We start from the raw sequence: 12,825 nt of genomic DNA, 5'->3' as shown, positions 1-12,825 counted from the left end.
GCACTACAAACATGGCCCTGCTGTTCTCTTCTTCTCTGTACAACCTGTACGCTACATCCACTATTCGGAGTCTGTGGAAATACTAGATTTAAACAGGCAAAGATGTCCCCAGAATGAAAGTCAGATATGCTACACCCAAATTCATCAACTCGACCTCCACACCACTACTTTCTGCCTCACTAAAGCGCAGATTGCTTCCTATAATGTTGGCATTTGACGTAAATTGTCTGCTGAAGGTTTGGTCAGTATGTGTGTAACTCCTTGGGATTCTGAGCTGAAGATCCTGTGTTTTATTTCTTGAATTATTCTGACTCTCTCTTTATAACAAGGCAAAAAATATCCACCTGTTGTGCAGCCTTGGCTCGCTCTTTGTTGACAAACTCAAAAGTAAACTCTTTATTGTTCAGCGACTTTCACCCATAAGCCTCTCACACTGTGCAGGTTGATGTTATAAAGGCATGAACTGAATTCGGCCCCAATAAGAAAATTATCTTTAATTGTCTTGTAAAACGTGGGTGAATGTGGCCTGGATGAGACACTGTACACTGCATAGGAAACCATAAACTGTACATTTTACTAAACACAAATTAGTTCTTATTGACTGCAATGTCAGCAGCTCTCTGATCTGTCATTGACCCAAGTACTCACATTTACTCAATAGAGATGAGAAAATAATTAGAGCAAAGAGTAAACAGAAACACAGTAAACAGGCAATATATCACCATCGATAATACAGCAATAATAGCGCTGCTTTGTCATTTGTGTTTTGGGAGGGATAATGATGCCTTCTAAACCATCTTGTGACTCTGAATTGTAAGATTATATTATTATGTATTATTGTATGAGTAATTAACCATTCACTGAACTCAAACCTCACCTATAATTCCCGCTTTGACCAATTACTCACTCAATCACGTTGTCCCTGGTTTCAATTTAGAAATTTAAAGAAAACTCACTGTGCAAATCTCCACAATATCAAGTAAGCTTTGTCTATTTACTGATCACTAAAAGTCATTTTCTCAAAACAAGTGAAAAATCTGCCAGTGCAGAAAGATCTTTCAAACTGTTCCCAAAACAAATCAAGAAGATAAAATAAGGCAGATTGCGGTACTAAAGTCATGAAAAATGATCTGACTGGAAAATACTTTAAACATGTTTGGAATCTGGTTCTAATTATCTCACAGCACTGGCATGTTTTTGCACTTCAGACAACTTTATTTTGCCCGTTGCCTTTGCATCTGAATACCTCTGAAGAAGGATCTCGCTAAATGACAATTTCATCAGCGAGGATGTTTGCCAGTTTGTGGTCTTGAACCCTGATCGTCCAGTAGAAGGACGCGCTGGTCCAATGACTGATACATCCTGCCAACCCTGAGTGTAAAGTGACTGTTCCACTCTACAGCACCTAAAATACACAGGAATAAACTGATGTTAGGCTAGTGAAGCGTTAAGCTCACTCTACTTGTGTCATTCACATGCATGAAACGGGAAACACTGAGCAGCTGTCACAGCTGGTGAGAAATGTCCCAAGCAGGTCAGACAGCCAAGGCAGACTGGCAGGATGCCACATAAAGCACTTAAAGATGTGGGATTGACTCAGCTTGAAGTAACTCTCAGGTTGTGCTTGGAGTTTATTCAGCACTTACACAGCAACATAAAGGTAGCATTCATAGGATGATCAACAGAGAAAACAGGCTGATATTGCATTTTACTGTTTGATATTCAATAAAAAGCAATATTCATAAAGGAAAATTCATTTTTTTTTAAATGAAAACGGACAAATTATTTACTGCTTTTCAGAACTGTACGCTTACAAGTCTACTGCACAGAAGGTCAAAGGTGAACCAAAACTACAGGACAGTTTGCTGAATATTTTCAATGTCAACTTCATTTTCACTATTAAATTCATTTGTATAATTGGATAACTTGACTTAATAAAATTTTTTGGTGATACCCTGTCAAGGCAGTTGTAAAACTGTGTCACAGTATCCCCACGTCTCCAAAAAGTTGGAAAATAATGTTCTTATAATCCAGAGGGATCATGAGGGATGAAACCATTAAATAGTTTGGGGGGGGGAAAATGCTTTTTTACTTTATAATGCAGGATTTAGCCATTTCAGCATCAAATCTCAGTTCAGGATTTGTATTTACTCATATTAAACATCTCAGATGGAATTTCTTGTTTTCCAGAAGGCACAAGGCAAATTTGGGAGTGACCAAAACTTTTACCTGAGCTTTGGGTTTAATCCTCTCCCCTGATACCTTTGCTCTACAACCATTTTTAAATTCTATTTCTGCTGCTTGATTTGAGGCTAATCTGACCAGCCCTCCTCCACATGATGTCCTCCTCCATCAGGCGCCATGTCAGGCAGACAGATAAGCTCCTCGACAGGTGCCTTGTTGGCCAACTGCCAGTTAGCATTAGCTTGTAGCCACAGGTACAAGGTCACAGTCACTGGCTTGCTGAAAGGCTACAAGCGGAGTTTGGACTAGCTAATGGCTAATGTGCACAACAGATTGTGAAGCTACCCTCGGTTGTTTACACAACAGCTCACAATTCACTTGAACTTGGCTGCTAAACAGATATCATAAGACATAATGGCTTATAAACATGCTAAAGGTCAAAACTTACTTTTTAACAACTCTCAGTTGCTAGCAAACACAATAAGGATTTGCTCTGAAAGCTGATCAAACACTCAGGATACCATTAAATCACCATTTTTACTATGTTATGTCTCTTTTAGACCAAATAGTTACAGGTGAGCAGCCCCAGGAACTAAACTTTAGCACTAAGACCCATTTGAACATTCTTGTTTGTGTTTTCATCGCATCAGAAGAACTAAGAACATTAGGTAAATTGGTCAGATAATGGCTTTAAAAACAACAGTGCTGTTGGCACCAGGATCAATGGCTGAGGAACTCATTTTAGTCCCTAATGACCACATTTGGCATTTCTTTGTGATGCCAGTCTAGATATTTGTTGTCAACTATTAGGAGAAGAATTCGTTTTTGTTGTAATTGTTTCAGTATGTACTATAACATGATAAAATGTTTGCTTTTAGGGCTCTTAGCAGTAATAACCACATCTAACCCTTATCAACACCAATGGCTGTTTCACAATTTCACACCCCATTTTGAGTGCATATATTTAATAACAATAATCTTCTTGCTTGCCGCTTATTAAGGAAGAATTCTAGCTTAAGGACACTTCAGCAGGATGGACGCTTTGTCTTGGAACAGGCTGAAAGATTTGTTTCTTACACACCACCCTGAGTAACCCGGTACATTTCATACTAACACAATGGGCCCTGCCAACAAGAACGGGCTCCATCCATCTGTTAATATGTCTTACACGCCACACTTAATGGCCCGTTTGAACAGTAAGCCCATGCTTATTCCTCAGTCCTGACGTCTGTTGGCTGGAACAGCCAAGCTGACCACTCCATGCCGCTGCCTCCTGACATTTGGCTGAATGCCAGCTACGACAGTGTTAGCTGCTTGCACTGGAGGTGTTTGCTTGTTTAAAGTAAATAGTTGAGGATTTAACAGTTGGCTGTGGCAGCTTGGAAGACAACACTTCTTAAGAGTCAGGCAGCCAAGCTAACGGGACATTTGGACAACAGAGAGGTCCGAACCTTTACTGCTACAGAGTTATAAAAAAGTGAATAAAGTCTCTGCAGGTTTCTGGGATATGTTTTTTTGGTTTGTTTTTTTAAAATCAACCTGAAAAGGAGTTTACATTCTACAATTACACAAACATTACACTTAGTAGTTGTTTATATTATTATTTTGATTCATTCTATTTTATGAATTTTATTTTTGTTGTGTAAAATCTTCACGAAATGCAATTATAAATAAAGGGATTTAGCATTTCTCCACTAGAACTATATTTCTGGCAAAATCAATAAATCTTTGAAACTGTATTTAGACATTCATGTAAGGAGATAACATTTACTTTAAAAATATTTAGACAGTTAAATGAGTATATCAAATTTAAAAATCTTTAGAGGCTTTTTTTGGTTTCAAGTCAAACATTTGCTAGAGTTGGGTTTAAGGAAGCTTGAAACTGACTAAATGAAGCCCTAGTAGGCGTGATTAGTGCATTACACTACAGTTAGCATTACACTCGGGGCATGTCCTGAGTAAAACAAACACTAAAACTCAGACAGGAAGACAGCTGTGTGTGCCTGACTGGTTAAAGCCTTATTGTTCAGGCATTTCACTGCTTTCCTTCTTTACTATTTCTGTTCCTCAGGTCATTGTCTGTTACTGGAAGGCTGAAGGAGATATATTTAGATGCTGTTGAGTACTCACTACTTCACCACACCAGCATCTGGGTGACAATACTGGTCCTCCGGGGCATTGAGCTTAATGAATTTAAAAACCTGTCTTTAAACACAGGATGTCCCCTCTGTGTAAACCCCAGAGAAACAGCACAAACGCAAACTGTAGAATGCTTAGTAACTTCTATTTAATCTTTTCCTAAAAACAATGTCTGCTCCATCTTTCCTCAATCCTGCTTTTTCACAGAGAAATACACAAAGATTGGAGGTGTAGCAACTGGGAAAGAGTTGGATGATCTAACAGCATCTGAAACCCCTTTTCCGACATCACAAAGGCGGGGGCTGTTTCTGAAACAGACTTCCTCCGCTAGGATTTGCTGTACCAGAGAAGTATTTGCGTGGCTAAACCTGCAGGCTGCATCAAAGCAAGGAAAAGCGGAAAAACTTAAAATCAAGCAATGTGGCTTTTCCCATCATTCCTAACAAATTACAAAAAAACCCTACAAATTACATAAAAACTGTCTTATTAGTATTTCTCTTACTGTGACTCCAAACAGATAACCACCAAATGTATCGTTACCACTTTGTAATCCTGTTACATCCAAGCCACACAGTCATGCCTTCAGTAGTAGGGGGAGCAGAGCCAGCAGTAGCCCTGCCAGGTCCCAATGTTCTATGTTTTGATTAGCAGGGTTAGCTTCAGCTAAGTCCCTGTGTGTAAGAGGCTGGAGGCAGGATTTAAAGACCTGCGCAGACAGCCTGGGAATGTGTGTGTTGTGTGTTTTGGCTTGTATCTCGCACTGCTGTGATAATCACCTGAGAACAGAGAACATCTCTTTATGAGAGGTTGGGGTCACACTGGCAGATGATCGGCTACATGGCTTACAGCGAGAGAGAGAGAGAGATTAAGAAGAAGAGGGAGGTAAAGAAAGCAGAGGAGAGAGATGAAATGTGAAGAGAGGGCAAACTAGAGAGGGAAATGAAAACAGTTCAAGGAACTGGAGGCCTGTGTTTACATGTTGCAACTATCAGCAATGCTATGGCCCTGTTTACTGGAGACCAAAATCGAGTAATCACATCTTATTTTGGTGCTTAACATGGACAACTTTACAAGCAGCTGGCACTAGTTTCTGTGTAAACTAGCTCGGCTGTTTGTGTGTGTATCAAAACAGGAAATGAAAACCAGTATTCGATGCACAGTGATCAAAGTACGACACTCCCAGATCATTTTATTCCCATTCAGAACAAGAGAGGGGTGGGCACATTGTGGTTCAGCGGGTCAGAGGCTGAGACTGAACTCATTTTAACTTCATGGGTCGGTGACAGCATGGAAATTAGAGCAAGAGAAGACATGAAGTTTGTAGATTATGGCTTCACTGCTGAATATAAAGAATGAGGTTGCCTCTCTTCATTTTTCCACCTCCGCTTTGTCCAAGATTTACATACAGTAAAGAGCAGATATCATGCTGTTACATGTAGTGATACTGCCGGAAATACAGCGCCCTATGTTCTGGATATGAACACACAACATGAGCGACTCCAATTAATAACCATACAGCTCAAAGACACGAGTGTGAATGCTGCGTCATCATCAGCAACACGTGACGCAGAGCTGCATAACTTGTGTAAATTTATCGAAAGTAAAATTTAGGATTGTACAAAGTACAAGATTACTTTTCAGTTTGGCGTGGGATTAGAGTATAAAGTCTTCCAAAACAAAGAAGTAGAAATACAGTTTTAGTTTTAGTCAGGACAAAACTTGACCTAAGGACAGCTGTTGATTTTACTTCACATCTACAAAAAAACAAGGCCTGATTAACTTGTTTGTTGTAACTTGAGTAAAATGTTCCATGTCAGCACAATATAAACTGAAATAATGAAGGTGTTAAAACTACATTATGACACTATGACACCACATTGTGGTTCAGCTTGGTCAGAGGCTGAGACTGAACTCATTTTAACTTCATGGGTCGGTGACAGCATCTAAAGGAAATTAGAGCAAGAGAAGACATGAAGTTTGTAGATTATGGCTTCACTGCTGAATATAAAGAATGAGGTTGCCTCTCTTCATTTTTCCACCTCCGCTTTGTCCAAGATTTACATACAGTAAAGATCAGATATCACGCTGTTACATGTAGTGATACATTATGACACGGGGGGCCTGCTACAAGACAGGACCTCAGTATTAACACAGAACACTCCTTAAAGCTTTTATAATTCCAGTTGATCTTGTGCTTTGGTTCCAAAACCAATTTGAAATTGATCAGATTACCACAATCCAAGTGACACACAGTGACCCCGAGGCCTTCAGGGTCCCTGAAGGCCTCGGGATAAGGGAGTTTTGTCCTTAATCCAACCTTGCTGAGAGTAGAACTGAGAATTATAGCATATAAGAGATTATCACCTTTAAGATGCCATCTTTTTAGTTTTGCAAATGAGATCAAACTGTAGTAAAGAGTTTGTCCTGTCAAGAGATAAAAACTATGAGCAACCACAAAAATGATATCACTTTGAACAGTGTAAATGTTAAGAACAAAATATTACCCAGAGAACTGGAAGTATCCAGCTTGGTGTGCACGTAAACACCCTCTACTGACGGAGTTGTTTTTGCGTTCGTAGGGTGACACAGCACGACAATGTTCAAAGAGCTTGTCGAGGGTGTTTGTGTTCATTTTATTCATTATTCAGTTTATGTTATAACGACGCAAGAAAGAAGCAGAGACAATGAAACACAGGCTTGACTCACTGAACACTCCACGAGTGAGTCTGCAGCCCTGAGCCACTTGTGCTTTATAAACACAGTATGTCAAGTATGTAAGACCATTAGTGGTAAAAGCCACTGGACGTCAGTGGTGGTGATGCTGTTTTAATGGACAGAAGGGGACATTGTGTTTGATGATAATATTTCCTGTATCAAACACTACAGAGTCTGTGGGTGCCGGGTCATTCACAGACTTCATGGAAACACAGCTTATCAAAGGAGATAAACTGTGGCCAGAGATGGTTTCATGTTTAACCACACATGACTGTGTTTGTGTGATGAACTTACCTCGCTCTTTCTTTTCCTTTGAAAAGGAGTCAAACTTCCTGCGCAGAGATTTTCTCCGTTTGCGTATTTCTGTGAGAAAAAAAAGAAAACAAAACCACAAACAAAATTGTTAGTAGTGCTCAAGTATGTGCGCGCTTTAGTGTGAACGATGAAGACGGTTTGATCAGGGATGTCTTTCATTTGTTCAGTTATGCAAGTGCGTGTACGTGTGTATTTTCATGTATATTGCTTGTTAAAATTCCCCAGTTAACACTAATGAAGGATCACTACACACATTTGTCTCGCGTGTTCTTTTATCAGCCCTGAATAAACATAATAAACTCAATCATCACTTTTTCCTCTCAAACACACACACACACACACACACACACACACACACACACACAGCCAATTCAAACTGCCCTCATTACGACCTTTTTCCCCTTTCCTCTCTCTTTCACTTATCTTTTCCTCCGGACAGCTTGTACCTCTTCCTCAGCTCTAAGAAAAGAGTGGACCATTTCAAAAGACGAGACCTTGTTGTTTGTTTGAATAGCCCTTTCCTTAATGGCTGCACAGCCCCAGACATGAAAGGCAAAGGGATATGAGGTGAGTGTGTGTTTTATAAGTGCATGTATGTGTGTGAGAAAAATCTAGCATGACAGATAAATGAAAAGTGGAAAACTGTATTTAAGGGCATGATACTAAAAAGGAAAACCCCCCTTAAAGTCCAACTGAAATCACACATCATCCCCTTTTTGCAGTCAAAAATGTCAAATTATTTTCAAATGTATTGTTCTTTTTTTTTTTAGTACTGAAAGAAAGAAGAGTTCAATCTCAATGGCCACTCACTAGCTTTTCCGGAGCTTTCAATCGCATCTCACAGTTTTTCTCAGCGAGTGGAGCTGGCTCAGTTGCCAGGAAGATAACAATTGTCATCACCTGACCCAAGTATGGACAACTTGGAGTTATCCGCATGCCAAGTGAGCAAACTCCATCTGCTTGGGCAGACCATGAGATGTGGTTGCTCTGTTGGTGATCTCGAAACTAAACTAACTAAAACTAAACTATTGTTATCTTCATTAGGGAAATACAGCAAGTTGTGCTGAGCGGATAATCATGACACCAAGCCATCTGAGAAGTAATGTGAAGAAGCATTTTTGGATTAGACACCACAGATGAAAACTGCTTTACACTAATGTTAGCTTGTCACTGAAGTGAAGCAGTGGTTAATGAATGGAACAACAGCTATCCAATGTAGATTTTTTTTCACAGGTTGTGTCTGAATATATCTGAACGAATGATGCGTTAGTTCTCCTTTGTTTGACCCTGGTTTCCTGAAAAAGCGACAGTCCCAGTGTCCGTGCTTGTAGGTGGAGAAAGAGATGTTAGCTAGAAAGGTAATGTTGGTTGCAGTTCAAAGTATGTAGTTGTGGCTGTTAGTCGGTGTCACTGTCAGCCAGTGATAACTGACTTATTGCGTTATGCAATGAAGTTTAAAGTCGAATGATTTGATTGGTTACATGCAAAGAATTTACTAAGAACATCTCCGTTGACGTAGACCTAAAAACAACAGCGTTCTCAGTGGTATACTGTATGCACGAGACGCCGTCATGAAACCAAAAGATAGAAAATATAAACTTCAATCTTTTTGGACATGTAATTTAAAAAACAGATCTGTATGCTATGCTGCTGCTGCAACAAAAAATGCAATTTAATTTCATCTGGACTATTAGAAAACCATTATTGACATTTTGTGCATTCTAGCATCCTTTTTGTTTGGTGTTCTTTCCAAATACCTGTGGATTACTAGCCAAACATTGAAAGAAAAAAAGCAGTTCGCTGTCTGTTTTGATAGTGTGCGTTTTGTCCTCTGTTTTACGAGCTCTGCATCCTGCCCCTCTGACTGGGTTTAAGTGGAAGAGGCCATTGTTTGGGTTACTAAAGCTGGTGTTTAGAAATCACTAATTCAAGGTTGGGTCATTTCCCTGTTAAAGAACGATCAGAGTTCCCTGCATCGCAAATTGTCCCGTCCAGATTATTTGGGACTTGGGATGGAAATTCTTTGCTTTTTCCCCCTTAAACACAAGGAAAAGCCAGCAAAAAATTAAAACAGTAGGGGAAGGAAAGAGAGAGAGAGAGAGAGAGACTATTTGTGTCCATGCGAAAGTGTGTGTATGTACTTCTGTGTGTGTTTTGCATGTCGAGATGAAAGGGTCAAATTCCCATGACTGCAGGAAATTAAAGTTTATTTCCAAAGCGCACGGCCCCTCCCAACCCACACACGCCACCTCCAGCTAAGGCTAATCTCTTAGGATGTCTGTGCGAGTGTGTGTGTGCGCACATTTGTATGATTACATAATGCACATTCACAGAGAGCTAAGATGACAGACCAAGACAAATACAGAGAGGGAGAACAGCACAGGCTTCCAAGTATAATAGACTTTGAGATTTTCCTGCAGTTTTGCATCATTATTTGTTGTTGGCAGAAAGTTTTTGTAAAATGCATCATTTCAATCAATTTCTGGATGATTACAAACTATACAAAATTGCAGATCAGTCACCTGAATCCAAAACTTTAAGATGTTTCACAATTAGCTTTTCTACTCTCAACTTTCTACTGTTTAAACACAGATGTATAACTGAATTCCTCAAGCAGTAAATGTAGCTTCTCTGTGAAACCTTTGGGGGATCAGAAGACGGATGAACTGAGTGAGACTGAACATATTGTTTGGATTTAAAAGAAAAAAGGAGAGAGACCAGGAGTAAGAAAGGGAAAAGACCTGAAAAAGTATGTTTTTAAAAGAGAGAAAGTTGTTGCAAGAGGAAAAATTTGAAATAAAATCATTGCTGCAAAAACTGTACATTCTCCTCTGGCTGCTGATGTTACAGGGTATTTCAGACACAGGACTAGGGCTACAACTAATGATTGGTTTTATTATCACTTAATCCAAGCCAATTATATTTTGTCCGTCACTATTTCTCCAAGCCCATAGAGACGTATTCAAATTGCTTGTTTTATCCAATCAACAGTCCAAATTCCAATATTCAATTTAAAATGATATAAAATAGAGAAAAGCAGCAAATCCAGATATTTGAGAAGCTAGAACCAAAGAAAATTTAGCATTTTACTTGATTTTCAAAACACTTTCATCTAATCGACTGGCTGTAGCCAGGACACTCTGGAAAAAGAGGCTTTCCTGGTTATAAGAGATAAGAAATAAGAATTTAAAAAAAAAAAAAAAAGGTGGAGACCAGGAAAAATTAGAGCAGAAAAAACGTGAGAGGGAGAGGAAGAAGTGGAAAGGAGGAAGGAGACAGTGAAGTAGTTTGGAGTCCCTGCAGACCAGCGATTCTGAGAATGGGGCATGAGAATGAACTCCAGACCGCACCAAATAAGAGCAAATCTGTCTGAAAACTACTGACACGTTTCAACAAGAATTCACTGGATGTTACGAACGAAATTAACTAACAAACACATGTAGGTGCATGAACACACACACTCAAATGCCAGCACATGCATGTACATAAATGTAAAGACTGACCTAGTCTTTACATGGCAAGTGGAGTGCTTGTACAACGGAACTGGAGAGGTTTTATGGCATGGATTCCTTTTTCAGTTGGAGCAGTAAGAGGCAAATAGACAAAAAGAGGAGAAAGTAAGAGATAAAGAGGAGGAAAGATGGTAAAGAAAGATGAAATGGGAGGAGTGAAGAGCCGTATGGAGAGACAGATGGAAACCCAGTGGAGAAAAAGTAACAGAAACCCGAAAGACAAACAGGGAGGGAGCGCGGCGGGAGGTGATGCTGAGACCGTGACGGACCGGGTGGACTGGAGAGATTTCACCCCAGGGGAGAAACTGAGGACAAAGATTCCCACACTTACTCACAGAGTGCTTTGTCTGTGAGCCAGACAGTAGATTCAGACTGTTCCTGCATTCATGTCTAATGTTACAATGTAACTGTCTCTGGGGTGCTGTAGGTGTAAGTCACCTTTACTTGTATTGTTCCAGTTTCATCTTCTATGGAGCAGCGACAGACAGTCTGAGATCTGATGTATAAAAGTTAAAGGAATGCTGTTTTTGGGATGTTGGTTCATTGGCAAATGTATCCATCAAGGGTATAAAATATATATTGTATATTAGTCTCCAGTGCTCATGTTAACACTTTAGCATATCCCTAGTGGACCTCTGAAGATAAGATAACTTTATTGATCCCCAGAGGGGAAATTAAGGACAGAAATAAGTACAGATAGAGAAAATTACAAATTAAATAAGTATATAAAATAAAATAGAAATAAAAATAGAACCTATACAATAGCAATTCAACTCAAAATTACAAGGCAAGCAGTACACATACAGTACCCACGACCAGTGTTGTACTTTAACTAATAGTGCAGTACTGAAGTGACGTAGTGGTATAACGAGCAGCAGCAAAGTATAGTACGGAAGAGTAATATATCTACTATGACAGCGTATACACCAGAACAGTATATAATATGATTAAGTAATTATACTTATCCGGCTCAGAAGCAACCTCCGAGTGGCCCAGCATACATAAATCTGATGTATGACAAAATAAGTAAACTACATGTATAGTGTATGGAAGTAGCTATCGAGTGAGCCACCTCGCTTCCTTCTCATCTCTGTTGAGAGTTGCTCAGTACCAATCGGGCAGGATGTTTACGGATGTAGCGACACGGCCAATCATATCTTTCACAAATCAACGTTTTCTCATGTGAGTTCTGACCACGCTTAGTAGCTTTTCAAAACATCTGGCTATTGACGGTCACAAGTAGGGACGTGCTCTACTGAAAAGATGTCTCTGTCAACCCTGAAGCGTGAGTTTGACAATGAAACCCGTCAGTTTAACCGTGCCTGGACTGGCAAGTATTTGTTTATAACCGCCATCTCCAAATGCCTGCTATTTTTTATTACATTCATTTGCATTTGTTAAAAATTTGTCATTACCAAAAACAAAAACAAAAAAAAGGTTTTAAACAGGCTGCTGAAAATGTCTGGCTAAATTTCCTGGTTTTAAAATCTGGCCCAATTGAATTTGTAATTGAACGGCCCTGGAGTAGCGTATAGTGTATAGTATATTATAGTGTAATAATTAATAATAATATAGCATTATTAATTGGTTAGTAAAAGCTTGTTTGTCAGCGGAGAGTTGAGCAAGTCCTAGCTACTAGCTAGCTAGTCACTGTCTCATTCCTCTGGACTTTGTTTTGAAGTTTTGAATACTGCCATTTGTATTCACTGGTGCCATTGCCGGTTTCTGGTAGTGGGCAACCTTTGTTAACCGCTGAACTACTTGTGTGTACTTACAGTGGAATAAATGTTTTCATAGTATATACAGTAAGGTAGATTAATGTATGTGCAATCTACCATAGAAAAACAATGTATTACTGTTGTGAGTGTATAGTTTGATTTTGCATTTTATGGAGCCTTTGTGATGGTTTTGTGCTGTACGGGACTGCATCGTTTCATAACTAACTGGACTATTAGTACTT

The 12,825-nt window shown here is 39.4% G+C and overlaps 1 protein-coding gene across 4 annotated transcripts in view; it reads right to left on the bottom strand.

Annotated features, from left to right (window-relative positions):
- arhgap36 (Rho GTPase activating protein 36) overlaps nucleotides 1-12,825 on the bottom strand; it is an 82,088-nt gene that overhangs the window by 18,773 nt on the left and 50,490 nt on the right. For all 4 annotated transcript variants that reach the window (XM_044183456.1, XM_044183458.1, XM_044183457.1 and 1 more), the window contains exon 3: nucleotides 7,333-7,401. In XM_044183456.1, the coding sequence (XP_044039391.1) occupies nucleotides 7,333-7,401 (69 nt within the window). The remainder of the gene's footprint in view (nucleotides 1-7,332; nucleotides 7,402-12,825) is intronic.

Source organism: Siniperca chuatsi, linkage group LG22, assembly GCF_020085105.1.
Source record: "Siniperca chuatsi isolate FFG_IHB_CAS linkage group LG22, ASM2008510v1, whole genome shotgun sequence".
NCBI classification, from domain to species: Eukaryota; Metazoa; Chordata; class Actinopteri; order Centrarchiformes; family Sinipercidae; genus Siniperca; species Siniperca chuatsi.
This window is presented reverse-complemented; position numbering and strand designations above follow the sequence as displayed.